The following is a 26,895-nucleotide window of genomic DNA, read 5'->3' as shown; positions in this document are numbered from 1 at the left end:
AGTCCTTGTCACCCAAAATGAGAATGCATACGCATCGCCTCCGCGAGGCTGTAGCTGGCAGGTGGTAGATACTGACAGACGCTTCAATCGAGGCAGAGATGAGCAACGACATTTTGCAATATCAATGGACTCGGTGAAGGAGAGTGATATTCTGTGCATGTCGAACGTACCAATGTCCAGGTATGGACGGGCTATCCAAGAACAGTTGTTTACTGCATACGCAAAGACTATGGGTCTGGCGAGGGCAGCGCTGGGCGCCTGAGCGCCACAAGCTTGATACGACGTGCCCAATGCTTCGTCGCCCAGTACATGTTGTACAGAGGATGATCATTCGCCTTCGCCACACGCGAACGCAGCTTGGACGACGAAAGAGAGGACACGATGCTCTCAAAGCGCTCCGCGACTTGGTCCATATTCGGGCGTTTGGACGGGTCTGCCTGCGTCATGTCGTCGACGAGCGGGCGGAGGAACTCGAAGCCGAGTTTCTTGGACCGAATGACTTCACCAGTCTTCTCGTTGTAAAAGCCCTGTTTCGACGTCAGGTACTGAGGGAGATCGTGAAGCCATAGACGAGCTCACGTCGAGAAAATCCTCGCGTATCCAGTTCCCCAGACAATATACGTCGGTGGGGAAGGGATTATACGGCTTCGACAGGCCACCATACCTCTTAGACGGGTCGTCGCCCTTGAACTCTGGGACAGACTTATCGCCTCCGAGAACGGGGACTTCCGACGGTGGCGGGTCGACAGAATTATAGCGGATGGAGAGTCCGAAGTCGATGATGTAGTACTTCACGGGACGCTCGGTGCGGGTATACGCAGCTTCGGCTGTCCCTTTGAAATCTCGTCGCATGGTCTGGCGAAGGGGATGGAAGGGGACAGGGAAGAGCGGCGAAGCATCCATCATAATGTTTAGCCTGTGGAAGTCCCTACAGTGCACGATGAGAGGTGATTACCGTGCATTTTCAATGAGACTTACCGATGAACAATTTTGTTCTCGTGTAGGAAGTGAAGGCACTAAGAACAAGTGAGTTTCACGACGATCAAGACAGAAATATTGGATGTACCTGGATGATTTGACGAAAGCAGTCGACGGCCTCTCCAACAGTATCGAACCGCGGATCTGCATAGCGGCGCAATACAGGCAAGACCATCAACTGGTACTTCTCGTCCTTCAGATCCTGAATCACCTCATAAACAGGTACGCAATGGTTGCGCGGATCGGAGGTGAAAGGCGGGGACGAAAGCATCGACGTTAGTTCAACTTCCTGGGGATGGCGCGTCTTATCCACGCGCTTGAACATGACCACGGTCCCGTCCGACATGCGAGTAGCGTCAAGTAAAAAGGGGTACTTGCGAAGTGTTTAGTCCAGAATATACATCCTGATGACGGTGACTTACACCTAAGGTAACACGATCCTCTGCGCGCCACCAGTGGGCATGTTTATCTTTGGTCGTGTGCCAGGACGGCTTCCAACCAGGCCGGAAACGAGGACGAAGCAGGTACCCAAGGCTTTCCAGCCACGGTTGACGCTCAATCCACCATTCCTCGGTATCCCAGATCACGCTCTCGCTCTGGCCAGGGCTGTCGAAAACCTCCGCAAGTCGTGCTCGGTTGATCCTCGCCCTTTCAGAGATGTCACCCATGCTACAGCAATATCCAGTTCATGCGCTGTATGCCTCGAGTCGTCCAGAGCCCAGTGTACACGGCGGTTGGGAACAAGTACGGCGCTGCATGATGGTGAACGGCAGAATCGCGGCCGCCCAAAGTGGCAACTGTTGCTCCGGTCCGGAGTCCGGGCCGCTCCCATTCACTTCCGCGCAGCTTAATCCCGACGCTCATGAGTCTTCGGATCTTTCATCGCTCGTCTGCAGCTTTACTGAATGCGTTGATCAGTCGCGTTATGGGTCGTCTTGCTAGGTCTTCTAGGAGTCCTTGCGCGTGGCTGTGCCTCTGCTAATCATGAGGTGCTTGCGCTACGTTCAGGCTAGAGGGATCGGAATGACTGAATAAATGCATTCTACTATCGGTGGTCGTTCTGGACGGATGGTGCGGCTGGCCGACTCATAGCGATTAGCTTGAGACGACGAGCCCAGTGTGAACCGTGGTGATTATGGTTTTGCAATCCATATACCTGCTCCATCGCGCGAGAGCGCAGCTTCCAGGAAGAGAGTAGACCTATAGCGCCCTCAAACCTGCTCATGACCTCCTTCATGGTCGGCCGCTTTACAGGATCGTCTCGAGTCATCTCGTCAACCAGTGGGTCAAGAACATCGAGGTGTTTATAGCGCCTGGTCCCCTGTTGGCGTTCGATGATTAGGTAGAGTTCACACCCTCAAAGCCTGGCGGCGCACCTTCAGGAAATCGTCTCGTATCCAAGTTCCAAGACTGTAGACATCGTGGGCGAAAGGGTCGTCGACGTCGTCGTCGGCGGCACCGAGTCCTTTGTCAGACGCAGACGCTTCCGAAGCGTGCGGGTCGTGCACGCTGGCCCGACTGAAATCGAGGATATGATACTCGACTGGATCTTCCGTGCGAGTGCGCGAGGGAGCTATCCTTCCTCGCCAGTCGAAGCGCATATTTTGTTCGACCGGATGGAAAGGCGCATCATACAGCGGAGCGGCATGCATCATGATATGGCGCGCCTCGATATTTCTGATCATGTTGTCAGAGGGCATGAGCAAGAGCAACGTCGCACTCACCCGTGAACAATGTTGTGTTCGTGGAGGAAATGAACGCACTGTCACAAGAACGAAGTGAGCTGGTCGTAGACACAGATAATCTGGCAGCAACCCACCTCCAGAACCTGCCGCAAGCAGTCGACGACTTCGCCCACCGTGTCGAATGGCGGGTCGTCGTACTTCCGTAGCAAAGGCAGAACAAGAATCCGCAGGTTATCGTCGTCCGGTATCTCAAGGACGTCGTAGACGGGTATGCAATGGTTGCGCGGGTCCTTCAACAGCGCAGGAGACGAGAGCATAGCAGTAATTTCGACTTCTTTGGATTGCAGCTTGTTGACGCGCTTCAGCATTACGGGTTCTCCGAAGGGAAGCTTAGTCGCGTCGAGTACGTTTGGCTTCTTGAGAAGGTGAGTCCGAGGTGGACGTGAGCATACACGGAGGGAAGGACGTACATCAGCAGGGAATCGATCTTCGGCATCTTCTGAGTTGACTTTAGGGTCGTGCCACGAGGGACTCCATCCAGGCGTAAAGCGAGGGCGAAGTAGGTAGCCTCTGTTTTCGAGCCACGATCTGTGGTCGACCCACCATTGCTCGGCTGGTTCGACTTGGCTGATCCTACGTCTTGCATCTGAGATCTCGTGCTTTTCGCGAGTTCTAAGAGTGGCGGTCATTCTGCGAGCCTTTAGACAGGTCACTTCAGAGGAGTAGTATGGGCGGTGTGGTGGATACGGGAAAGATCAATCAGAGAGGCCTCAGATGGCGTGCGCTTGGCAGATGATGAAAGCACAGGACAAGCAGAGCGATACTACAAATTCAGTGCGGTACCGATGAATGCATCCACGTGAACTTATGTTCAATGTTCAACTTCTAACCTCAGCCTTGTATTCGCCGCTCGCATTTGACAGAGATCCTCTGTGGCTCGCACGGTACGTCGGCGAGACGAAGCACACAACAGCGCGGTGGACGACCTCCCAAAGTGCGAAAGACGTGCGGCTCGCCCGCGACTGAATGAGGGAACTCACCGGAAGGTACCTGCCCGACAGCGATAGCACAAGTGCCGAGGTCGGAGCTCTATATCGAGGCTAGATAGAGTAGTAAAGTACAGCAGGTATGGTACACTATGTTAGGTTGTGTGTGGGATAGTGTCTTGGAAGTAGTTCAGACTGATGCATCATGCCAGTGTGCGGGGATATCCAAGTTCTACGATGAGAGTGCCACCATTCGCGATGAAGATGCGAGAGCCGCCCACGGTCGACCCACGAGCAAGAGTCCGGCCGGTTAGCCGCATCGAGGTGGCGTATAGTCAATGACGCGCCCGGCTGACTATACCCGTGGCCTTCCTCCGTGGACGAGCGGCGAAGCCTCCACCTATCAGGCCACAGCTGTCACCAGACCCAGGAATACCAGCCAACGTAACGCGGGAAGGCCGCAGTGTCCTGAGACTGTGGGCGTACAGCCGCGCCAGAGCCCGGCGCGCCAAAGCCAGCCGCCGGGCAACAGCATGACGACCCCCTGCGCCAAGTCCACCCACCGCCGCCCCGCGCGGGAATTCAACTGCGACCCGGCTTGGCGCCAGCCCCCTTCGCCAAGCGCGCGCTAGACTTCGTAGGGTGTTGGATGCGGTGAGGCCGCAGCGAAGGACTGGGGGCGTCTAAAGCGAAGCGCGGGGAGGGGTAGAGGGGGAAGGGGACGAAGCCTGGGGTTCATAATTGCCGTGGAATCCGTGATCGACAGTGTGGCGGTGATCGACAGGGTCGGGCGCTAGCGCTGGTCCCAGTAGTAGCGTGCTGGGGGCTTGAAGTCGACGGAGGAGGGCCGGGAGGAGGTCGCAACGCGAGGGGGCTGGGGGACCACGTCAATTAGGATAACTACGAGGAGAGACGTTTCACCGAGCGTACCTTGGCGATGGGCTCCTGAGACATGCGCTTCTCATGGTAGGAGGGGGACTTCTCGGTGACAGAGACGGAGGACTTGTGGTGCATCGACGACTTCTCGCGAGTAGAGGAGTCGCCACGAATGGTAGAGCTGCCGCGATGGGAGGACCGTTCGCGGACAGACGGCTCCCGCGCGTTGTTCGCCGCTTCAAGATCCCGTCTCCTTTGGCGACGTCGACGAGCCCAGTAGACCGTGCCCACGAGTCCACCAAAGACCAGTACTGCGCAAGATCGTCAGTCAAGGGCGCCTATTGGCTCGACCGTGCCACACACCAAAGACCACGATCATCGCAATCTCCCACGAAGCGCCGATATGTTCCTGCGAGCTGCAGACCCGTCAGCTACGTCTTGGATACATTATGACCACTCTCACCTCTCCTCATCGTCGGCCATGGTGTTCAGCGTCGAGGGGCGGTGTGGAGCGGGACCACAGCCGCCGTTTTGGTTTTATACGCATGACAAGCTCGCCGAGCGAAAAGTCAAGATCAGCTCGATGCCAAGCCAAAGCCAAGGCGCTTCGTTCTGCGCGCCGGCCACACATAGCGCGCACACAAGTTATTCTTGGGCCCTTCATCGTGCGAGGGCCAAGCAAGCCGGCCGGGCGACAAGGCGCTTGAGTGGGGATGGGGAAGGGAGAAGACAAGGTGATCGCCAGGCGTGCGAGCTTGGGCGCCGCCGTGCGAAGGCGCGTCAGCGAACCAGCAAGCGCGCCCGAGACACGCCCAGCATCGACATGCGTGTCGTGCGCTGGGCAAAAGACAGGAACGGCGGCTGATCCAGGCCCTCCGCAAAGCAACGCAACACACTGAGTTCGACGCGTACGAAGGAACTAGTAAGGCCAAGTCATTGAGGGGAAGTGACCCTAGTACTATTAGGCCTTGGCTCGGTACGGCCATACTCTGGAATGAACTCACCGAGCCAAACGGAGTTGGGGAGGGACAACATCGCACAGCAAAGGACAAGATACTAGGATGCATAAATCCACCAAAACATAGAGTGCGGTGATACAAAATAAGATACAAGAATGACATACTGAGTGGTCGCGATATAGGCTGTCCAGTCTCGTCGGAGAGGCCGGTATATTCGCAAGAGGGCATAAGGAGATGTGGAGAATGGTATTGGGACCGTCGACGAAGATGAGGGGCACGGATAGTCGACCGACCGTAGCAGTGAATGATTGATGCAGCGACATGTTTAGCTTGCCGCAACTCTCCTCCCCACTCCGCTCGATCGATCTGTCGTCCCACTGATCACGCCCTGCGACGACCGCCTCGACACCCCGGAGCCCTCCTGAACGACAATAGACTCGCCAGGGTCGACGTTCTTGCGCGCCTGGACGAAGAAGAGCTTCGTCTCGCGGTCGGCGATGTTCTCGATGAAGTAGGTATTGCCTGTGAGGTTCAGAGTTTAGTCGGAAGATTGATAGCCGTGACAGACGCGATGCGTACCTCGAGGGACCATAAACATGCCACCGGAGGCAACGATCGCACTCTGAACGTGAATGCGAACATTGACAGCGCCTTCCAGTACGTAGAAAATCTACTCGGGATGTCAGAGATGGTAACAAGGGAGTAGAGCCAAGCAACGTACATAGGTATTGTCCTTCGTCGGCTTCGTGGACTTCCGCCCATTCGGAATGAGAGTAATCATACCCGCGGCCATGAAGTTGGCGTCCGAGAAGATGCGGTCGAACGCCCACTCTCCGTTAGCGGACGGAGTCGTCTGCACCATCTTGGCCGTATATACGATGCCTATATGCGCCTTCATTAGCCCCTGCCTAACACTAATGATCGTATATACGCACGTCGCTTGACTTCCTCGCCTAGGTCCACATCGTTGATCAGTCCGAACGGATCCGTCTCGTCGTCCCAGCCTTCCTCAGGGTTGCCAGCAGCGCCAGGACCCGTCGAGACCGCCGAAGCTGAGCCCTTCGCTACCGCGCTCTTGCTACGCGGCTTCGCTGAGATACCGCGCTTGCGTCTCTGACCCAAGGGTTGCACTGGCTCGGGCGCGACGCGCCGGATCTCCTTGATGGGTGCAGTGAGGACAGGCGCGGCGGACTCAGTGCGCCCATAAACGTATTTCTCGCCCCGCCAATACTCCAGGGGCTTGATATGGGGACGAGAGCTACGGCGAACGCCTTCGACGACTGGAGGGGATAGATCAGCGACGGGCATGCGTCGAGAATCGGGGTACACACTTGGTCTGTTTTCCTTCTTCGACCGAGAGGATTTCGCGCTGACCGCGTCGCTATTCTTCTTGCGCTTCTGGGATTTCTGTGACTGCTGTGGCTCTTCCGGTTCGTCATCCGAGCGCGGACCCTCCATCTCGACATCATCCATCCCATTCGCGATGTCCTGCTCCATATCCTGATCAGGTTCGGGTTCGGGTTCGGACTCAGGCTCAGGCTCAGGGGCTGCCTTTTCCTTGCCCTTCTTCTTGGTGGGTGGCGGTGGCGGGGCCGGCTGTTCCTCCTCCGACTCCTCGTCGTCATCATCTTGGTTCATCTGTGAGAAGCTTTTTCGACGGGGAACGGGAGGGGGCGGCATCTCGTCAGCAGAGTCGTCGGGAGGGTCATAGCCTGCGCCCATATCGAACGCATTATTGTCACCGTCAGAAGAGTCATCGTCGTCGTAGGTGGTTGCATAGGAGGTCCGGGTCGTAGCGTCGGAGACACGAGAGCGATTGGGGAGGGAGGGGCGGGAACGCGCACTCCCACTCGTGGTCGCAGATGGAATCTCATCGTAGTATGTGTCGGAGTACCTGAGCGTGCGTGACGACACGCTCTTCCTAGGACGCGCAGGAGAGATAGGCTGCGCCGCGCTCGCCAGTGGACCTGAAATCAGGTCAGAAGCGGTACCCCATCCGCACTATCAGCGCACGCACTATCAATCTCCATGCTCTGCATCCCATAGTCATCGTCGCTGTCCTCATCATTCGCCGGCATCGACGACTTGCGCCTCTTCTTCCTATGCGCCACCGGCTGCGGCTCCACCCTCGGCGGCGTAAACTTGTCCCCCTGCGACACGACGTGCTCGAACGGCTCGAACCCATCCTCATCCCGCGCGACCTCGCGGAAGGGCCGCCCCGTCTTGCGTCCCACATTCGGGTCGTTGTTGAACGGTCTGTGCGGCCGGGCCAGGCGCAGCGACGCGGACGTGATGCTGCTCCGCCGGGGCGTCTGCGGCATTTCTTGAGGGGATGCGTAGGCTTGTCTTGTTGGTGGCAGGTCTTGATGATGGCGGCGGCAAACAAATATCGGGCGTGGGAGCGTGACGACTCAACGCGTTTGTCACGCGACGCGCGCAGGCACGTGCTCGTCCAACTTGGATCCTGCCTTTTCCGCTCATGCTGGCTCGCTCGGGATGTGCACGGTCTGCCGTGAAGGCGTATATCTCGGGAAAGTCCAGATGGTACTCTGGCGCTTCCCAAGTACATACACAACCGAAGAAGGGCGATAGAGGTAGGGTTGTCTGTGCTCGGTGCCGCATTTTCTGACTCAAGGCGGAAGTGGTCGTGGGCATGTCCGGCGGAGTCGACTCATCCGTGACGGCAAAGCTCATGCTAGACCAGGTCAGCAGCTCTTCTTTTACGCCTCCGTCGCTCTCCCATGTATTTTACCCTAGGGCTACGATGTCTCCGGAATTTACATGCGCAATTGGGACACCCGAGACGAGTCCGGCACCGACGAAGGCTGCGAATGGAAAAAGGACTGGAACGATGTCCAACGAGTATGCGATATTCTCAGCATACCGTGTAAAATGGTAGCCCATTTCTATCTCTTCGCCACATCTCGCTAACGGCATCCAGGTCGATTTGTCGAAGGAATATTGGAATCGAGTTTTCCAGCCGTCTTTGGACGCTTGGGCCAGTGGTGTGACGCCCAATCCCGACGTTCTATGCAACAGGTTGGTGATCCTACATTACCTCTACATGCTGGACCTACATTGACAGGCATGTGAAGTTCGGGGCCCTTCACGAGCACATGGGTCTGCTAGCTGCAGAGGATACTTGGTTTGCGACAGGTGATCTCAAGCCCCATATTCGTAATATTGTCACTGACCTTTTTCAGGGCACTATGCTCGCAAATCTTGGTCAAACGGGCGGCCGACCTTGCTAGCGGGCCTTGACCCGGTCAAAGATCAGTCCTACTACCTCGCCAGCATCTGCGAGTCCAATCTCCGACCAGCCCTCTTCCCTCTTGGAACACTGCATAAGTCAGAGGTCAAACGGCTCGCCCGCGAGTTCAAGCTACCCGTTGCTGACCGCAAGGAGAGCATGGGGATATGCTTCGTCGGTCAGAAGGGGAAATTCAAGGAATTCCTATGTAAGCGCGCGAATCGAGCGTCTGATCACACAAAGGTGCTGACGCCAACATTGCTAGCTAAGTACCTCGAAGGCAAGGCCGGGTCAATACGAAGCTTGGAGACTGGCGAGGAGATTGGTGGGCACGAGGGTCTGTGGAATTACACCGTCGGCGAGCGTGCGCGCATCCCGAACATGCTGCAGAGGTGGTATGTGGCCGACAAGGACACGGAAAATAACATCGTCTATGTCGTTCCTGGACCGTACGTGACACTCAACGTGTATGCGGATGCAACTTTTTGATCATCTTTTCAGTGATCACCCTGCCCTTTTCAAGCGCTCCACGTCCGTGGACCACTTCGACTGGATATGGAAAGACGCACCGCCTGAAGACATCGACAGCCTAGATGGTCTGAAGGCGTTTGTCAAATTCATCTATCGGATGTCGCCAACGAGATGCACTGTGCGCAGGTTAGTTTCGCTAGCTCTTGATTAGCATGCAGCTGCTGACGGTGACTAGACAAGGGCAAGGCGTGCAGATCCTGCTTGATGAGCCCATGCGGGATGTCTCGCTGGGGCAGGTCGCCGTCATCTATCACGGCGATGAACGGAGAGTACTTGGTTGCGGGACTATCACGTACACAGCATCGTAGCACTAGCGATTTTCCCGTCCCCTTCCTTCACATACCCGCTTTACGGCGTATTGAACCTTCATGAGTTGGCCGCTTCCGCAAGGTGAAAAAAATTCCTTGAAGCCCTACATGTTCCAGAGAAGAAGAGGTAGAGTATTGTTTTCCTGCTCTAGTCTCCGTAGGCCGGATAGAAGAGACTTTAGACGCGACAATCTTTTTCTGTTCCTTCCTGTGGGTCCAGCCTCGGGCCGGATGACCAGGTCCCGAGGCCGGTTGCCATCAAGTTGCCATCGCCTTTTCTGGCCAAGTGCTTGCGGCCAGACGGTGCTGGCTCCGCTTTTGGTTTGCTACCCTAGCGCTCCTGCTGCCTCCTCCTCCTCCTGGGCTTGGAACCCCCCGCCTGCCAGTCTCCCCTTGGGTTTTTGGATAAATTATCCCGTGGACGGAAGGACGGCCTGTTCCTGTCGCGTGTACCTATCCCCGTTACATCTCGCCCTTCGTTTAGCCTTCTCCCTTCTTTTGACACTGGGTGAGTGTATCGTTTACGGCACTTCGGTTCGTGTGCTGACTGCTCGGACGTATATCAGCCTAGCGGCTCTCCGCAGGGACTACCCAAAAGCCCGAGCCGCCAGCGCACGGTCGCGCGATCCACCAGCTACACCGGGTCCCCCTCCCACGAGCGATGGCGACAGCAGACCCACCACCTCCAGAAACCACCGAACACCCCCCTCTCATCCGCAAGGACACCGCGGACCTTCTGGCGCCGCGACACGAAGAGGATAATGGATCGACAAACTCTACCGCTTCGACCTCCTCTCGACATTCCTCCCAACCGCCTTCACCGGAGTCCTCTACCACTACCCTACCCTCTACGATCACCAACCCATCAGACGGAACATGCACCGCACCCTCCTCTATCCCTCGCCTGCGGTCTCAGCCCAGCATTAAGTTCGCACCACTCCCGGAACCCCAACGCACGACCCCGCGTCGGCACCCACCTCTCGGCATCGCCACGCGCGGTCAGCTTATGCGGCGGCGCAAGCTCATCGCCGCGGGCGCTGACCCCGAAGCGGACGACCACCCCGACTCCACGAGCCACACGATTGTCCACGTCTACCGCCCGCCCCCAGCCGACACGAACAGCAAGCGCGGGAAGGGCAAGACCCGCTCGCAGCCCGACGAGGAGAAGTGCTGGACGCGCGAAGACCTCGCGAACGCGCCGCGCTTCATCGAACAGGTCGTCGCCGAGCATGAGGCGCGGAAGAACAGGCGGTACGCGGGGTACGAGAGCAGCGACACGGAGGACGAGGAGACGGTGCCCGTCGTCACGATCGGCAGGATCGTGAAGGGCGCGCGGAAGCACCTCTTCCGAAAGGCGTCGAACAAGGAGCTCCGGCAAGAGCGTAGCGCACCGCCGAAGCCGCCACCACTGCCTAGGCCGGGGCAGAAGCTTCTCATGCCTCCCCCGCCGCCCAGTCCTGGCCCCAAACCCGCGGACGATGACGAGCACCCCGATCCGCACGCGGACCCCAGGTTTGAGCGCGCGCCAGGCGAGACGGAAGGCGCGGTGTGGGACGAGGAAGTTTCGGATCCCCAGCGTTTCGCGGCACAGAACAGACGAGGATTATGACCTTCAATGATACGTTCCGGTGTTTCTTCTCCCGGGGACAACTCATCCGTTCGCTCTTTCACTTGCATTTTACGTTATTCCTGTGGCATACAGTATAGGTATAGGTTAGTCTATACGTTTCCGTATTGGGTTCTTCCTCGTTCTGAGGTGTGCATAGCTCACCGTTTGTTTTTCTACTCACTGTTCCTTTATACTATTCTCAAGGCTAGTTCTCATCGCACCGTCATTTCCCCGTTGTGTGAGATGTGATTATGGCAGTTCCGCAGGTAATGTACGTGAGTGGTATGCTTGGCAGGCTCATGGCGCTCTTCTGTCCTCAACCTCTTCCAAGATGCGACGGCCATGCTCGTCGAAGCGGTCCGTGGGCTCCTCCACAACCTCTTCCTCGGGCCCAGCATAGTCCTCTGCGACTTTCTCGATGTTCACCTCCTGGCCTGGCATCCCGTACAACCGCATCCACTCCTTTATAACGTTGATGTCGATCTTGGCCTCTTCTGCGAGGAAATGAGCACGACGACGAAGCACTTGACTGCGGTCACATACCAGGATTACCAGCTGGGTCCGCAACGCCCTCTTCGACGAAGCGCTTCTCAAGTTCGTCGGCCACCTGAAGTGGACGAGGGTCGAACAGCTGAGCTTCCTGCTCCTCCGTCGTCGGCGAGATCTTAAAACCAAAGTATTCCTTCTCCAGCACGTCGATGACAGTCGGGTCGCGGTTCATGATGCGCTCAATGATTGCGAGTCCTTTCGGATCAGCCTCGAGAGGCATCTGCGGCGCCTCCTTCACGCTGACCGCACCCAGCAGCTCCGTCAAACTCTCCTCCGCGCTCTCCCATCTCGCGGCCAGACTCTCCTCCGCGCCCGACATATCCGGCAGCAAGAACTCGCTGACCTCGCCGGTCGGGCAGTGCAGCCAGTAGTAGCGCGGTGCGGCAGCCTCAACGTCGCCCTCGTCCCACCGCCGCATCGCGAAGACGAGCGCCTCGTGCTTGGGGTCGTACATCTGCGGTACGACGGCGCCCTTGAGGCCGTACTTGATGTTGACGACCATCTGGAGTTGAGGGAGCATGAGGTAGTAAGGGGATGGGGGGATGTAGGTCATGAAGTAGGGGAAGCGGGCCCAGTTGCCGGGGATGCGAGGGGGGCCGGTGGGTTTCGCTGAGTCCTTGTCTTCGGACTCGGTGGGTTGTCGTGGTGGGCGCGTATCATTTGCGTAGACACGGTGGAAGAAGGGGTCGCGCTGCTCAATACCATACGCGGAGAAGGCTTCAGAAGCAGGGAGGTCTGGAGGAAGCTTGCCTCCGCTCCCGCTGATCCAGCCTTCTGGGAGGTTGGCGGGACCGGGGAAGTCGAGGTTGAACTGATTGACGAGGTGTACGCCCACTGCGTCTGACTTTGCGGGGAGTTAGCCAACCGTAGTCCAAAGTGATGATGATGGACGCACTATAGCAGACTGATACCCTTCGAGGTCAAGCTTCGACAGAGCAACTCTACGCAAGCAGGTACCAGAGAGCGACCTAGGACCTGTCAAGCACCTTGAGGAGGTATTTCTATCGTTTCTTCTACGCCCTGCCGTGTGCTGAGCTACGAGGCGGGGGGACCGAGTGGAGGAGAGTACAGCGTATGCCCGGCTGCCAGATCGCAACGACGACGAGGATGTTTTCGCACAGGTAGCCAGTCGCTGACAGCTTCCACCAATGACCTTGAGTGAGAACATGGCGCAGGAGGGGGTGAAGGTGATAGTTGTGGTCAAGGAGGCAAATGAACGCGTCAAGCCACGATCGGACTTTGGCGCGTCAAAGCTTTGATCGCCGGCTGGCAGACGCTGCTCAGAAAACTTGTGCTTCCGTTCTACTTCCGTGTTGAACTTGGCACTGCAATGTGCAGAGCGCCTGAAGACCTGGTGCTGCTGGGACCAGTCCTCCTCCTGAACCTCTCCAACATGTCCACACGCAACTGCGATGCTCATCACACCAAAGCAGGTACTACTCACTAACAAAGCTCAGTGATGTAAGGCACTATGGCGGAGTGGTTAACGCGACAGACTCGAATGTTCTCATCTCGATATCTGTTCCTGAAGACGACGACGAGTAGAGTGGGGAAGGGTTGGGGTGAATTGACAATTTGACTGAACACTCTCGACTGTATCATCAGATGTATAATTGTTCGTACTCCATATCTCTGCATTCGAACATATATCATCCAGTCGAACAAAGAAACAGACCTTCCTGGAGGATGTATCAACATCTAAGACAGACCATAGCCCTCGCCCGGCGCTGAGGGACCTCTTTTGAAATACCTCCCCAGGGCACTAAGACGGAGTAGTTAACGCGTGAGACCAGAAATCTCTTCTCAGACTTACCGTATCTCTCGTCACAAAGTCGACTTTGGTGTGTGCTTTCCACATGCCAAATTTGTGCAAGTGACGCTACCTGTCATTGCAAACGTCATGGAAAAGTACAATGATTGACGGTGTCTGGTCTTGTTTGGCAACAACAATGGTCATCAAAAGCGCGGACGCCCACCCGACTCGCGCCCAACTGTTCTTGGTTCTGACCTCCATCATGTCACAACGTCAGCTCTTGTACCAGCCTGCCTTGCCTCGCATGCGCCTCAGCGCGCCCATTCAGCTGGGCAATACGCGCCCAGCACGCGTAGATCCCGCACCGCCGATCATCCGTTCAAGCGCCGTCGATCCGGGCGCATATATGCGCCTCGCGAGAACCGGCACAGCCACCCAGTCCACGGCGTCGACTACGGTTGCCGCTCCGAGCCCTGTCATCCGAGTGCCGATTACGCCTGCCCCCGCTGCTTATTCCTCCGCTAATGGCCCGACTCGCTCCCCTCCGTCTGAAGTCATCTACGTCTCCTCCTCGCCTGCACCCGAAATCAAGAATGAGATGCCTGCGTCCGAAACGATGCCCGAACTCGCTGCTACCGAATCGACACACGAACTCACTGCTCTCGCTTCCTACGCCTCTTCCTCGCCTGCCCCCGACTCGACGATCACATCCAAAACGATGCATGACCTACTCGCCTCCAACGCTGCGACTGCTTGTACACCCGCCGCCTCCGCCGTCCCCCGCAAGTTCAATCCCGCCAGTACTGCCTACACTGAGCTCTCGGACTCTGATGACGAGCCGATGATCATTGACAATGTTATGGTCGACGTCAAACCGTCTCTCGACAAGGTCGCTACCGCTCGCGATCCCCCGGCTGCCTCCGCTCCCGCTCACTCTGCCTCTGTTGTCTCTGCATCTATCGACTCCGCTCCCATGCCCGCGTCATCCCCGGCTGCCATCACAGTCAAAAGAAGGGGCAGACCGCGCAAGACCGATCCGCCTGCACCTGCCCAGCAGCAGCGGAAGAAGAAGGCGCCCGCACCCGCGGCGGACAAGGGCAAGGGAAAGGCTCCAGCCGTCGAGGAGGCGTCTGTCGAAGGGGCGCCAGCTCCTGCGGTGCCGCAAGCGAAAAAGGCGAGAGCGACTCGCCAGCGAGTCGACACGTCGGATGCCGCGGCCAAGACCATCGCTCTTTCATACGCTGTAAAACGTCAGGAGCGCTTGGACGAGGAGCGCAAGGAGTCACGGCAGGCGCTGGCGGACGCAAACAAGGAGATCTTGAGGCTGACTGCGTCGGTCGAGAAGTACCGTAGGCTTTGTTCAAGTGCGCATATATTCCCCTTTCTTACCTCTCGCCGCGTGGCTCATAATGATCCAGCCTTCGGTTTGAACGAGAGCGCCTGTTCCGACTTTGCCGCGTACCCGCAACCGCAAGCCTATAGCACGGGCTTCAACGGCCTCGCTCCCGCACCTGCGATGGGGGACGAGTTCGGTGTTGGGTGGGGCAGCGGACCGAGTGGCGCAAGCGCGTGGTCCGGCGTCGCTGGTGGGAGCAACATGGCGGGCGGGATGGGAGGTGAGGGGCCGAGTGGCGTGGGTGCGTGGCCCGGCGTCGCCGGTGGCAGCAACATGGCGGGAGGTGAGTGCGAAGCGTCTGGTTTCGCACAAGTCACTTGTTTGACCGTCGCCCGCAGACGTTCAGATGGCCTACGGGGGCCCGCAGAACGCCTACGAGACTTGAACTCCACCGCATTTCAATGAACTTCTCGTTTCTGCACACGACTACCTTACCTTCCTCACCACCGTCGTCACACTACGCTTCCTGTCATTTCTCATACTGAATGAATGAATGAAACACGTGTATTACAACTACAAGCAGGCGTCTAACCACGCATCATAATACTCGTCGAGAGTAAGCTCACGATGAGACTGACTCAGGTGCTCGACCGCGCGCTCCATGGCGAGGGTGACTTCGTCGTCAGGGTGTGACTGCTGAAGCTGAAGGTGGCATGAGTGCGAGTCGCGCGCAGATCGTGGTACACGTACCTCCTCGAGCGCGATCTCCGCTTCGGCCAAAGTCCATGTGCTCAAGTCCTCGTACGACGGCCAAAAGTCAACCGCCGGCAGGTCCCCCTCAGTCTCGTCGTCCAGCCAATCGAGCAGTCGCTGCGCACTGTCGATGACATCTGCGACGGCTGGATCATCTGACGCGTGCTGCGCGGACGTGATCAGGACGGCACGCAAAGACGCCAGTCCACGAGCTTCTACTTACCTCTTCCAAAATCGCGAGCCCTTGCGCGACCGAGTCGCGTGCGGTGCCTGATGCCTTCTCCTTTGGAGACGCTGCCCTCTTGCGTCCGGTGGCTGACCCTGAGTGGGGCGCGTTGGCCTGCGCGTTATCCGGCGCCGTCGCGCGTGCGGGTCTCTTGCCGGTGGCCTTGATCCAGGCTTGCTTGTGCATGTCTTGGACTTGCGAGAAGGTGAGAGTGTCGACGCAGTCCACAAGCATGTGATCGTCGGTGAGGGTCTGGTAGTCAGGCGCGCTGTGAATGACAAAACAGGTCAGCCCAGGGAGACTGACGACGGAAGACACATGCGTACTGATGGTCGCAGGCAGGGCACTTCAGACCCTTGTTGCCGTCGCGGAAGATCTTCATGATCAACTGCCGCCAGAACGAATGCTGGAGAAGACTGCGGACCTGGTGAGCAACGGCGAGATCGGGCACGAGAGAGAGAGAGAGAAAGAGAGAGAGGGACTGACAGATGCTTGTTATACTCGCCGATGGTCAGGAACTCGCGCTTGTCGCCTCTCTGGACCGTAAATCGCTCGTCCGCGAGGTGAGCGTCCACGAGCAAGCATAGCTGGCAGTGATACTTGAGCACTCCGTCGACAGTGGCCTCGATTGCCTTGTATATGCTGTTCTCCAACGGGAGGTATAGGCGGCGAGTGAGGATGCGCAGGGTGGGCCCGAGCGAGGGTATGATGGCGCGAGTCGACTCCGAGACACCGTCGAGTGGTATGGTCGTTGGGGGCAAGAACTCGTCCGCGACGAGCTCGTCCTCGTCCAGGCCCGTCGTGCCTGCGTGCTTCTTGAGCTGGTAGATGACGGACGAGTCGATGGACTGGTTCAGCACCCGAGCATCGACCTCGTCATCGAGCGCGAGCAGTCCACTGTCGTCCTCTGGCACAAGCGGCACGGTCTTTGACAGACCGACGAGCGCGGGAGCGGTGGCCGATGGGCGATGGGTCGAGGAGGGATGGGCGGACGTGGACGCGACGGGTTCGCGGGGAAGGGACGCGGGGGCGGTGCTATCGGGGCCCGTGCTCGTGCTCGCGCTCGCGAGCCCGTCCGTGCCGAACATGCGCTGGCCGTCCTCGACGAGCGCGCGTTGGGTGTACGAGATGCCCTTGAGGCGCTTGATCGCATCCGCGCGCTCCTGAAGGGTGCCGACCGGGGGCGCATCGCGTCTGGCCCCTAGCTCCTCGCGGCAGAGGCGATCAAAATGCGCACGAACGCGTTGGATGTGCCACAAACTCGCCCTCTGCCTGGCAACGGCCACCTCTTGCTGGAGCTGGCCAACGAGTGTGTGTGTGTGTATGTGAGCGAGCGCGGGAGAAGACGGCGGGCGAGGGACGAACCTGGACAGCACGCAGCCTAGTCTGAGCGAGGTCGCGCGTGGGCAGCGTCTTGTACGTCAGTTCGTCCGCGGCATTGTCTGCGCGCTCGATGGCCAGTTTCACCGAGGACGGACGACTGCCGAGGGTGAGGTTGTTGAAGAGCGACTTGAACTCGGCGAACACGCGTTCGAGCTCGGCCTCGTACTCGATAGACAGCGGTTCCTGTGAGGTGCGCTCAGATGTGCGCGGTACGAGGACGGTCGCGACGGGCATACCTCGGCTGCAAGCCGTTTGGCCTCTGCCCTCAACGCTGCCGAGGACTCGACCTCCAGGCGGGCGATACTCGCGCTCTCTGACACGCCGTCTGCTGTTCTGGCCTGAGTAGCGACCTGGGCACGGGTGCGGCGGACGACGGCGTCCAGGACGACGGCCGTGAGCTCTTGCTGTTCACGGTACCGGCGCGCCATCTCGGGGCTGGCGGTGGGGTCTATCGTACACAGGCGCATGCCGACGAACGGGTGGTTGGCGTTTTCGTGAGTGTAATGCTCGAGCAGGACCTTGTACGCTCTGTCCGGTGCCTGCGCAAGCAGTGCTCGGCCCATCTCGAGCCCATAGTTCATCGCTACCTGCGAGGAGGGGGGGGGGGGTGGGGGGTTGAGCGGGATGCATGACAGAGGGGTCGCAAGCGCTTACCTGTTCACCCGCGCCGCGTCGCCAGCCGCCGACGCCGGTGGAGGGTATGCCAGAGATCTTGGTCCGGCTGGCCGTCAGGTTCGAGAACGCGCGAGAGCTGGCTGCCTTGGGAGGGTTCACAAAGCCCGATCCACCCGGCTTGACGGCGCGGAAGCTGCGGAGGGCGTGAGTGGCGGACGGCGGAGAGGGGCGAGAGTGGACGGACATGTGCCAGTCCAAGGCTTCGGGGACGATCTCACGCACAGGGTCGCTGTGCGTGAGAAAGATGAGGAACGTCTGGCGAGGGTCAGCGAAAGCAGGCGCGAAAAGGGGGGGAGACCGAACTGACCGGGTACTTCTTCCGACAAAAGAGACCGCGCGCATACCAAGCCGGGAGACAGTACGTGGGGCCGTCGAGGAGGGCGTACTCCATGGCCTCGACCGAGTCCAAGTTGTACGTCTGCTCCTTGTCGTACGGACGATTACAGCATTTTGCATAAACCTTGTCTGGTCCGCGTCAAAGGAAAGAAGAAAGAGTTTGCTTGACTTAGCCGCGAGACGCGCATCCGGACTTTGCCGCGCAGCCTGGCGCGTGATGCGTCGCGCAAAGTTGACCCATTCTGCTGCCCCAATCCTTGCCAGACCAAATCAGGGTCTTTGTGGTGTCTCCAGAGAGCATGTACACCGTCATAGCACTTGCGAGAAGCCGCTTCAAACTGCATGAGTGCCGTTCAAGTAGGCGAAGCGTTGCCCCGCGCCAAGTGATGTCACGGTTGGCGGATGTGCTGGCCAGTGTCGTCTACGGCTAAGTCAAGCAAACTTTATCTTCTTCCGCGGCGAGCACCAGACAAGGTTTTCGCAAAATGCTGTAAAGTAGCCCTGCGCGAAAGCGTGAGTGTTGTACGTGCATGTGTGTGTGATGAGAGCGGTTTACCTTGAAATTGTGGAACCGCAACTGGATCCGCCATCGGTACTCGTCCAACTTGAGCACGGACACGTCCCTGAACGTCACCTTTGCCCCGTTGTCCTCGTGCTTCTGGCTGACGGGGCCGAGGGTGGATGCGCGGACACCGAAATAGAAGGGGAAGATGAGCTGCTGGCAGTGCTGGAGGACGACCTGCCAGTCCTTGTACGGTTCGGAGAGCAGGTCCTCGAGGATGACCATGAGGTCGCCGGGGCCGTAGTAGATCCGGTTGCTGTACCGGCGGTCGAGGCCGTACACTCTGGTCACTGTGTGATTGTGAGCGGAGGAGAGGGAGGAAAGGGCGGGCGACTGACACGCAAAGACCTGGTCCCGAAGGACATTGAAGAGTTCGTGCTGGGCGAGGATGACCGTGCCACACGGCTTGCCCGTCTTGGCGTCGACAGCGTATCGGATGATGCACTGCACAAAGAGGCCGAACCAGCAGGCGAGCGTGCGAGACTTGAGGGCTTTCCCATCCGGACGCTTGACGTGGTCGAGCTGCCGTCAGGGGTGTGGTCAGTGGGCGAGGCGAGCAGGCAGAGAGAGAGAGGGGGGGGGGGGCACATACGAGAAAGCGAAGAAAGGAGGGGCCATACTCGAGGATACAGTCCCCGTTCCAAGCGGCGGACTCTGGCCAGTTGGGCGCCTTGAGGCGAATCCAGCCTATCCAGCGGCCGAACATCCGCGAGCGGGCTCTTCGCGTCTTGTCGGCCTCGGATGACTCTACCTGCTCCGACCAGGCCTGGAGCTCGGCCGAGTACTGGTCGATATCCCTTCCAGACTCCTTGAACGCCTGGACGAGCTTGGAGATCTGGAGGTCGACGGTGTGCTGGTCGCGGGGATCGACGAGGACGCGTTTCGGGAGCGGGATCTCGTTCATCGACCGGGGCACGTACGGCGCCAGGGTCGCGCTAGGCGTCGGGATGGCGTCCGCGTTCGCGTCCAGCGGTCTCTCCGTCAGCGGCTGGAGGCAGGCGGGGAGCGCGGGCATGATGGACGCCGTCGGGTCATGGTCGATGGGATCCTCCTCCACCTGGCGGCGGCTGGCGGCGACGTTGGACTCGAGGGTGGACATGTACGGCTGGGCTTGAAACGGGGTGTGCAAGAGTGCGGTGGACCGGCGTGCGCCGCGAGCGAGCGCGTCTGCCGTCGGATTGTCTGCTGCGAGCTGAGCACGAAACTGACGGCTGGGATGGACACCGGGGTGGAGAGGGTTCGACGACATGGGGGGGTGGGGTGGGGATGATTACCCTTGGCCTATATACGCGACAAGGGATCCGCGCGCGCAGGTGAGTTGGTTTGGCGTGTGGAAAACACTTGCCATGTCAACCTATCTTCTATATTACAATGGGACGTCAAAAAGTCTACTGTTCGTCGGTGGACGTGTCAGCGGGCATCTCCGTCTCCTCCTCTTCGTTTTCCACTTCAAACAGCCGCTCCGCCACGGATCGACTCTGGAAGCCTTTGAGAAAGGCGATGACAGCGTGGTCAAAGTCGCGGTCGGCCTCTTGGAGTTGCAAAAAGGCGTTGAGGATCGCGGTGAACTCGCGGGTCCGACTGTTCGGCTGGAGCGACTTTACTGTCCAGAAAGGATCGAGAAGGACGAGGAGTCCGAACTGGGTGTGTGTGTGTGAGTGATGTGGGTGTGTCGGGAGTGTCTCTGTCGGACGCACCTTCTTGTACACTTGGACAAGTCTGTTCCTGCCCGTGACGATGGGGCGCATGACGTTCTGCTTCCATCGTACAAAGTCGGGATCCTGTTCGACGCCGGCCTTGTCGAGCGCTGTCACGTACACCTGGGGATACTGCGAGAACCAGACGGACTTGAAGAACTCTTCCTTTTGGACGGAGCGGCCACCTTGGCCGCCGAGCGTCAGCCAGCGGAGGCCAAACTCTATGGTGTCTGCCTGGATCTGGAGGTGGCGGCGGAGGCCGACGAGATCGCGGGAGACCTCGGAGGTGTGAATGCGCTGAGGGATGATGAGGGGGCCGGGAGCTGGAGAGCAAGTCGTCAACACGCACGTTGTGGAGCTGAACGAGCAGCACCCCATCATCTCCGTGTGCGTCGACGGCGTTGTACGCGGCCATTGACTGCGTGACCTCGTCTGCGGGCGAGCTCGAGTGCCAGACCTTGGATGAGTGCTGCTCGATGCCGCAGAGGAGACGGTGGAGGGCGCCATCCTCGGTCTCTGCGCGGGATAGTGGCTCGGGAGGGTCGACGGCGATCCGCCAGACGTCCTCGACCGAGCGTTCGTCCCGGGGTCGGGCGAGGATGGCGGCCAGACGGTCCGGCGGCGGGTCGCGATCACCTGATTGATGGGTGCCGCCTGCCGCTTCCGCCGCCGCCGCTGCCTTTTTGCCCGCGCGTGGCGCTCGACCGATGACGTTGGCGTGTGGCTTGATGTGCGCTTTGAGCGCGGCCATCCTGGCCTTGGACTCGCGCTGGAACTGGGTCGCCTGCTTGCGCGACGCCAGCGGCGGGAGTTCCATCTCGGTCAGCTTGCGGAGCCGGTGCAGGAAGCGCTTGTGGTCGTAGGGGAGGTCCATGGTCGTCCGCCCGCCCGCCCGCCCCCGCCCCCTCGCCCTTTTATACCGTCGGGGACGACACGGAGGTTGCGGACGAGTGTGCAGGATTTGGGATATCGCTTCCGCGAAAGAATGCTCAAGAATGCTCGCCGGCCGGGTCGCCAGGACTTGAACAGGCGGTATAGATCAAGGGCGCAGGTTCAAATCCTGCTGGTGTCGTTTTGCTTCTTCCTTGCATCTTCAGCTTCCCCTAGGTCTTTTCCCCGTCGAAAACGGTGCAGAAACGAGCTCTGGAGGACCATCTGAAGGTTGGAAGCACCGCGATCAGATCCCACGTGGCTTCGGCAAGTCGCGTCAGGTTATCGAATCTGGCAATGGCGATCTCCAACTTAGTCTCTACCTTCATCTCGATCGTCTGGACAACCATTTCAGCGACCTCCTGGGCGGCTGTCTCTGGCGTGTACACTGCAAAAACCCCGCTTCTAAACTAGGTGCATATTACGCAACCCCCCTCACGCTCTCTCTGTGCGATGGCCGTCTGATATCCTTCATTGTACTGACTATAGTATTGCCCACTCTTGCGCTTTCTTCGTCCGCCAGTCTCAGACAACGCTTGGAGAAGCACAAATACCACACGGATCCCGCCTCGTATCTGCTGCTTCACCGCCCTATGTCTCCGCACCTTCGAGTCTCACCCTGTCATGTCCACTACTAAAGCCAATCTCGACGCCGTCCGGACTCGAGAGGATGCAAATAAGAAAGTAGCACCATCTACGGCATCCAGCGTCGCTACTGCTCCCGCCCCCTCAGAGCTCGAGGCGTCTCAGGCTTCGAATTCCTATGCCGCCTGGCATGGTAGACCTATCGCGACGCTGCATCCATACGTGCCTATGTCGTTGGACGACATTCCCCTCCCACCGCCCGACGTTGTCACCCCAAGGGACCGGCACATCATTGACCTCCAGATCGCCAAGATCACCAAGGCGTGGAAGGACTCACGCAGGAACGCCGACGAGTACCTGCATGAGATGAATACTTGGGCGGCGCAGGTTGCAGAGGAAAGCAAGGCAGCGGAGACGAAGTCGCTTTGAGGTCGTGTATGCATTTCTGTCATCTTGGAAGAGCCTGCAACAGACTCTGCATCAGTGGCTGAAGGAGTGGGACTTTGTATGTATGCACGTCGTATGGTACTCGTGCGCATTTTGGACTTCGAACTGACGTTTGGACACGCATATATGGACTTGTACGTACATGTCTGTATGCAGTAGTATCCTAGCTATCTTCTCTCGTTGTAGTAGTTCTCTCTGCACCCGTTGCCTGATTTCAGCTTGGCTAGAACTTAGCGCTTAGCGTGAAGGCGCTTTCGGCGTGACCTGACCCAGTGACGCGACGCGAGCGTGACAGCAATTGTTGCTCGTCGCGTCTCATCATGTCGAAGAAACGCGTCGACATAATCGATATCAGCGACGACGACGACGATGCAGTCAAGACCGTCGAGAAGCCCGCCTCGGACGCGGACGACGGCATAGAGGTGCAAGAAGGCCGACCGGAGACAGAACAGGAATTTCGACGCAGGCTCCTGGAACCCGTCATCAGCAATGTCGTCGACGCGCTCGGCGGTTTCGAGGGCAAGACCTATCGGATGGGAGACGAGGTGAACGGATGCTTAAAGGACCTGAAACGACTTTGGCGCAAAGACGACACCGACGACGAGCGCACGGTCGCGCGCATCTACTGGGAGAAGCGCCTGCTGCACAACGACCTCATACCCATTCTGCTCGCGACCGCCGGCAAGGGCATGGTCGAAGACAAGCGTGCCGTGGCGTGCGCGGACCTGATGACGGCAATGACCTGGCCGATCGACATGGCGGAGGAGCTGAAGGAGCTGGACGACGAGCTCGATCGAGGCGCGGACTACACTGTCCTCCAGCAGAGCCACCTTCACTACAAAGCTGCTCTCCTCAAGCCCGACGTCATGAAGGCGCTGCTCAGCATCATGATCCCCCCTCTCGCTAAGCCTGTGAAGGAGCGCACGGAGCGCGACAAGCAGGTCATGACCGTCGTTCTGAACCTCATCCGCAACCTGGCCTTCATCAAGGACCTTCCTGCCAACATCTACCATAGCTCTGACCAGGCCGAATTCTCTTCCCTCCAGTCAAAGCTCATCCGCGCCTTGTCCGAGACTCATGCTATGGAACTCTTGCTTACCATCGCCGTGAACGACAACAATGATCCGCTCTTCAACCAGTGGAACACTCTCGTTCTCGAGATCTTCTACTTGCTCTACCGAGGCGTCAAGCCGTCGTCGCTGGCTATGGACCAAACGAAGGTGAGCGGCGTGCATGCTTACGTTATTTCGCCGTATGCTCACAGACCGCCTAGCAAACATCTAAGAACCTCCACCGCCTCCTCGAAACCGAGCGAAAGATCAGACAAGACGTCTCTCGCAAAGCCTCCTCTCGCCACTCGCGCTTCGGCACCACCATCACCGTCAAGCTCAACCCCAAGAAGGCAGCACCAGCCGCCGACGGCGAAGAGGGCTCGTCATCCAAGAAACCTGCCGGGTCTTCCCACTTCGTCCTCCACCAACAGCAGGCATTGCATAAGAATGCCTCATCCATCCTCGACATGAAGAAGAAGGCGAAGAAGAAGGGGATGACGGTCGACGAGCTCGCGAGGGAGGAGAATCTGAGCGTCGAGGCGCGCAATATCCTGCAGAAGTTCGCGGCGGAGTTTGTCGAGAACTGCTTCAATCGTGAGTATTTCCACGTGTTGTCTCGACCAAACTCACATACGGCCAGCTTTCCTCTCCACGCTGATCAAGGACATCCGGATGGAGCGGCCCAAGATCACTGAGAAGGACAATCTGCTCCTACTGTACGTTGCCAAGTGGTTCATCGAGTTCTTCCTGCTCTCCCGGGCGAAGGAGAAGACGAGCACGACCGCAAAGGCCGGCGACGAGCGATGGAACTTCAGGCTCATTGCCGAGATCACGGAGCGCGACTGGATCGTTTGGGTTCTCAAGCGTATGCGGCAAGCGTCTGAAGACAAGGTCGCTGCACATGCTTTGACGGCTACAAAGGCATACTGACGACCGTGCAGCCCAAGCAATGGACCGAGCTCCAGGCGGGCATCGAGTGCCTCACTCAACTCCTACTCGTCATCGACGGCCTCTGCTCCTCTGCGGACACGGCGTACACCGAAACCGCCGAGACGCTGCAGCAACAGATCATCTACAATGGCGAGATCCTCGACATCGCGTTTGAGAGCATGCGGAACTACAAGCAGGGCACGCAGTCGTTGACCTACCTTGATGCGAGCGTGCATCTGGGCTATTCTCTGCTGAAGATGCTCGAGCGCTGGGGGAAGCAGTCGGGTGGGAAGGATGTGTATGTGCGCAAGAAGAAGAAGGTGCGGAGAAGGAAGAAGCGAGCGGGTATGTGGGCGTGGGTTTGGGGGTTAGGGATGTGAGCTGATCACTGCTCGGCAGTTAACACTGAAGAGGACGGCATCGCCGACGTTGAGGAAGAGGAGGTGGAAGTGTCTGACAATGACACTATTCAGGAGGCCATCTTCACCTTTGAGGCGTTTGAGATGGTGAGGCCCTGATCTGAACTGCATGCTTGATACTGACCATCCTCGTTTAGAGATTAGCGCACGCGGAGATCACCCATACACTTCTGACCTACCTATCGCGATACAAGGAGTTCACTTCGTCAGAGCAAATGAAGCGTGTCACGAACCTCCTGCACCGGCAAGCCGTACGCGTGAAGGCCGAGGGCCTCTTCTTCAAGGTGAGCTCGCCTCCCTTACGCATCGCTGCTCCTTGAATGCTCACATATCACCTAGGTCTCCACCCTCAGCCTCTTCCAGCGCATCCTCAATGACCAGCGCTCTTTGCCACGCGAGCAACCCTACAAGGACCTCGTGAACCTCATCAACTTCATCCTACGCCAGTTCTTCAAGGCTCTGAGCGAGAATACATTCCTTGCGGTTGAGGTGCGTTCCTTGTTCACTCGTGACGATGCCCATCACTCATTTGTCGTACTTCGTGCAGGCCTTCTTCCCCAAGAACCGCAGTCAATGGAAGCAGTACTCAAGCTATCAGGAGCCGGAGCGGAAGGGTCGTGCACAGGCGTCGGTTGTGGAGACCCGCTGGCCGCCGGACGTGGTCGTGCAGAAGGGCTTTTCATGGAGCGAGGAGCTGGGGATTGCTGTTGGCGCGTTGCTCGAGGAAGGGCATAAGGATCTTGTGGAGTGGACGGTGGAGGTATGTGTCAAGGGTATAAAAAGACCATCGCTATACCAGCTAAAACGCTCTTCTAGATCCTCGGTCTCGCTATCGCTACTTGGCGTGGTATCATCGCCAAGGTTGACGGATCCAAGAAACCGGAGGGCGAAGACGATGATGATAACGATGCTCCCGAGCCGTTACCTCTCGAGCATCAACCTTCCGCGGAGGCCATGGAGGAGATGGGCGATTTCCGTGAGTATGCGTAGCTGTATGTCTGGGCGTTGACCTGACGCACGCACGCAGCTATTCCTACCTTGGACGATGAGAAGGCTCAGGCGGCGACGAAGAATCCGCACCTGAAGCTGCTCTTCCGCCTATGCAAGTTCTTTGTACTGGAAGAAGGTAAGCATCCGTGCATGGAGCGAAGGTATATGCTTACGACGAACACAGATCCTTCCGGTGACGAGCTCGAGTGGTATATTCCGAAGACAATCATGCCTGCCGAGCTCGCTCGATTTGAGACAGTCATCAAGCAGTTCCTCGAGCAGCCCTACGAACCCGAGGACGGCAAGAAGGCCACTGACTTCATCTCCAAGAAGCGCCGGCCGCGTCGCAAACTGCGCTCACCCTCGCCACTCAGCGAAGCCGACGGCGACGCGGACTACCAAGGCGAGGGCGGTGGCACCGGCGAGAAGAAGGAACGCCGCAAGCGCAAGAAGCGGGACAAGGGCAAGTCCAAGGAGGGCGAGGATCAGGACAAAGCTGAACGGCGCGAGCGCAAGCGCGCGGAGAAGCGCAAGCGGGAGCAGGAGCAGTACAAGTCCGCGCAGTTCATCGAGGACAGCGATCTCGAGGAGGGCGCGCTCGAGGCCTTCCTCGAGCACGAGAAGGAGCTGAGGAAGAGGACGGAAGCGAGGGCGGTGAACTCGAACTTGGGGATCGGGACCATGCGCGCGACGGGGACGAAGAAGCGGAGAAGGAGGGGGGAGAAGGGGGAGCGGGCGACGAAGAAGCGGAAGGGCGCGGCGGATGAGGAGATTGTGAATGTTGACGAGGAACAGGTGGCGGTGGATTTGTCTGACAGCGACAAGTCGGACGACAACCAGTCTGACGCGGAGGATGATTTTGAGGAGAGTCCTGCACCGGCGCCGCCACCGCGGCCACGGCCCAAGCCTCGTCCGAAGCCCACTCGAAAGGCGGCGACGCCAGCTGTGACCGATGGGGAGGGCTCTGATGTTGCTGGCACCACTACCAACGTCGCCGAGCCTAACGGCAGCGAGTCGGACACCGTCATAAAGCGCGCACCTCGCAGGGTACAAGCTATCGTCTCTGACGAGGACGAGTAATGATATCCTA

General features: G+C 58.5%; 12 protein-coding genes across 12 annotated transcripts; 5 read left to right on the top strand and 7 right to left on the bottom strand.

Moving 5' to 3' along the window:
- Positions 1-92: 92 nt before the first annotated feature.
- On the bottom strand, positions 93-1,741 carry SCHCODRAFT_02563597 (uncharacterized protein). Its single transcript, XM_050343782.1, has 5 exons — positions 1,401-1,741; positions 1,067-1,351; positions 979-1,016; positions 580-928; positions 93-527 (listed from the first exon to the last, which is right to left on the bottom strand). Exons 1-5 carry the CDS (start codon positions 1,644-1,646, stop codon positions 228-230), a joined length of 1,218 nt encoding a protein of 405 aa, XP_050203161.1. The 5' UTR covers positions 1,647-1,741; the 3' UTR covers positions 93-227.
- A 212-nt stretch (positions 1,742-1,953) lies between these two features.
- On the bottom strand, positions 1,954-3,470 carry SCHCODRAFT_02563594 (uncharacterized protein). Its single transcript, XM_050343781.1, has 5 exons — positions 3,134-3,470; positions 2,798-3,079; positions 2,703-2,740; positions 2,355-2,655; positions 1,954-2,299 (listed from the first exon to the last, which is right to left on the bottom strand). Exons 1-5 carry the CDS (start codon positions 3,350-3,352, stop codon positions 2,024-2,026), a joined length of 1,116 nt encoding a protein of 371 aa, XP_050203160.1. The 5' UTR covers positions 3,353-3,470; the 3' UTR covers positions 1,954-2,023.
- Positions 3,471-4,296: 826 nt separating this feature from the next.
- SCHCODRAFT_02608475 (uncharacterized protein) lies at positions 4,297-5,092 on the bottom strand. Its single transcript, XM_003035592.3, has 4 exons — positions 4,989-5,092; positions 4,889-4,941; positions 4,580-4,836; positions 4,297-4,523 (listed from the first exon to the last, which is right to left on the bottom strand). The coding sequence occupies exons 1-4, from the start codon at positions 5,006-5,008 to the stop codon at positions 4,443-4,445; spliced, it is 411 nt and encodes a 136-aa protein (XP_003035638.1). The 5' UTR covers positions 5,009-5,092; the 3' UTR covers positions 4,297-4,442.
- A 453-nt stretch (positions 5,093-5,545) lies between these two features.
- On the bottom strand, positions 5,546-7,869 carry SCHCODRAFT_02608472 (uncharacterized protein). Its single transcript, XM_003035593.2, has 6 exons — positions 7,502-7,869; positions 6,816-7,451; positions 6,420-6,764; positions 6,206-6,366; positions 6,064-6,154; positions 5,546-6,006 (listed from the first exon to the last, which is right to left on the bottom strand). The coding sequence occupies exons 1-6, from the start codon at positions 7,803-7,805 to the stop codon at positions 5,810-5,812; spliced, it is 1,734 nt and encodes a 577-aa protein (XP_003035639.1). The 5' UTR covers positions 7,806-7,869; the 3' UTR covers positions 5,546-5,809.
- A 268-nt stretch (positions 7,870-8,137) lies between these two features.
- On the top strand, positions 8,138-9,573 carry SCHCODRAFT_02483564 (5-methylaminomethyl-2-thiouridylate-methyltransferase; the record flags this gene model as incomplete). Its single annotated transcript, XM_050342827.1, has 8 exons — positions 8,138-8,188; positions 8,242-8,379; positions 8,426-8,523; positions 8,570-8,640; positions 8,688-8,942; positions 9,000-9,183; positions 9,236-9,391; positions 9,441-9,573. The coding sequence occupies 8 exons, from the start codon at positions 8,138-8,140 to the stop codon at positions 9,571-9,573; spliced, it is 1,086 nt and encodes a 361-aa protein (XP_050203159.1).
- Positions 9,574-9,854: 281 nt separating this feature from the next.
- SCHCODRAFT_02743550 (uncharacterized protein) lies at positions 9,855-11,418 on the top strand. The gene is made up of 2 exons (XM_003034766.3): positions 9,855-10,081; positions 10,140-11,418. The coding sequence occupies exon 2, from the start codon at positions 10,235-10,237 to the stop codon at positions 11,180-11,182; it is 948 nt and encodes a 315-aa protein (XP_003034812.1). The 5' UTR covers positions 9,855-10,081; positions 10,140-10,234; the 3' UTR covers positions 11,183-11,418.
- Positions 11,396-12,930, bottom strand: SCHCODRAFT_02608466 (uncharacterized protein). The gene is made up of 3 exons (XM_003035594.3): positions 12,627-12,930; positions 11,726-12,575; positions 11,396-11,676 (listed from the first exon to the last, which is right to left on the bottom strand). Exons 1-3 carry the CDS (start codon positions 12,897-12,899, stop codon positions 11,480-11,482), a joined length of 1,320 nt encoding a protein of 439 aa, XP_003035640.1. The 5' UTR covers positions 12,900-12,930; the 3' UTR covers positions 11,396-11,479.
- Positions 12,931-13,738: 808 nt separating this feature from the next.
- SCHCODRAFT_02608463 (uncharacterized protein) lies at positions 13,739-15,397 on the top strand. The gene is made up of 3 exons (XM_050344321.1): positions 13,739-14,848; positions 14,903-15,163; positions 15,219-15,397. The coding sequence occupies exons 1-3, from the start codon at positions 13,747-13,749 to the stop codon at positions 15,263-15,265; spliced, it is 1,410 nt and encodes a 469-aa protein (XP_050203158.1). The 5' UTR covers positions 13,739-13,746; the 3' UTR covers positions 15,266-15,397.
- Positions 14,903-20,009, bottom strand: SCHCODRAFT_02674955 (uncharacterized protein). Its single transcript, XM_003035595.2, has 13 exons — positions 19,348-20,009; positions 19,094-19,277; positions 18,750-19,045; positions 18,165-18,317; positions 17,837-18,112; positions 17,419-17,769; positions 17,165-17,365; positions 16,286-17,097; positions 16,126-16,215; positions 15,797-16,067; positions 15,571-15,738; positions 15,219-15,522; positions 14,903-15,163 (listed from the first exon to the last, which is right to left on the bottom strand). Exons 1-12 carry the CDS (start codon positions 20,002-20,004, stop codon positions 15,394-15,396), a joined length of 3,588 nt encoding a protein of 1,195 aa, XP_003035641.2. The 5' UTR covers positions 20,005-20,009; the 3' UTR covers positions 14,903-15,163; positions 15,219-15,393.
- A 48-nt stretch (positions 20,010-20,057) lies between these two features.
- On the bottom strand, positions 20,058-21,501 carry SCHCODRAFT_02608454 (uncharacterized protein). Its single transcript, XM_003035596.2, has 3 exons — positions 20,802-21,501; positions 20,453-20,749; positions 20,058-20,395 (listed from the first exon to the last, which is right to left on the bottom strand). The coding sequence occupies exons 1-3, from the start codon at positions 21,324-21,326 to the stop codon at positions 20,144-20,146; spliced, it is 1,074 nt and encodes a 357-aa protein (XP_003035642.1). The 5' UTR covers positions 21,327-21,501; the 3' UTR covers positions 20,058-20,143.
- A 226-nt stretch (positions 21,502-21,727) lies between these two features.
- On the top strand, positions 21,728-22,638 carry SCHCODRAFT_02608452 (uncharacterized protein). The gene has a single exon (XM_003034768.3). The coding sequence runs from the start codon at positions 22,007-22,009 to the stop codon at positions 22,394-22,396; it is 390 nt and encodes a 129-aa protein (XP_003034814.1). The 5' UTR covers positions 21,728-22,006; the 3' UTR covers positions 22,397-22,638.
- Positions 22,639-22,734: 96 nt separating this feature from the next.
- On the top strand, positions 22,735-26,885 carry SCHCODRAFT_01084537 (timeless-domain-containing protein; the record flags this gene model as incomplete). Its single annotated transcript, XM_003034769.2, has 11 exons — positions 22,735-23,634; positions 23,688-24,060; positions 24,107-24,357; positions 24,408-24,741; positions 24,796-24,902; positions 24,953-25,099; positions 25,155-25,304; positions 25,363-25,575; positions 25,632-25,791; positions 25,843-25,941; positions 25,990-26,885. The coding sequence occupies 11 exons, from the start codon at positions 22,735-22,737 to the stop codon at positions 26,883-26,885; spliced, it is 3,630 nt and encodes a 1,209-aa protein (XP_003034815.1).
- Positions 26,886-26,895: the final 10 nt, after the last annotated feature.

This window comes from Schizophyllum commune (genome assembly GCF_000143185.2).
Source record: "Schizophyllum commune H4-8 unplaced genomic scaffold SCHCOscaffold_1, whole genome shotgun sequence".
Classification (NCBI taxonomy): domain Eukaryota; kingdom Fungi; phylum Basidiomycota; class Agaricomycetes; order Agaricales; family Schizophyllaceae; genus Schizophyllum; species Schizophyllum commune.
This window is presented reverse-complemented; position numbering and strand designations above follow the sequence as displayed.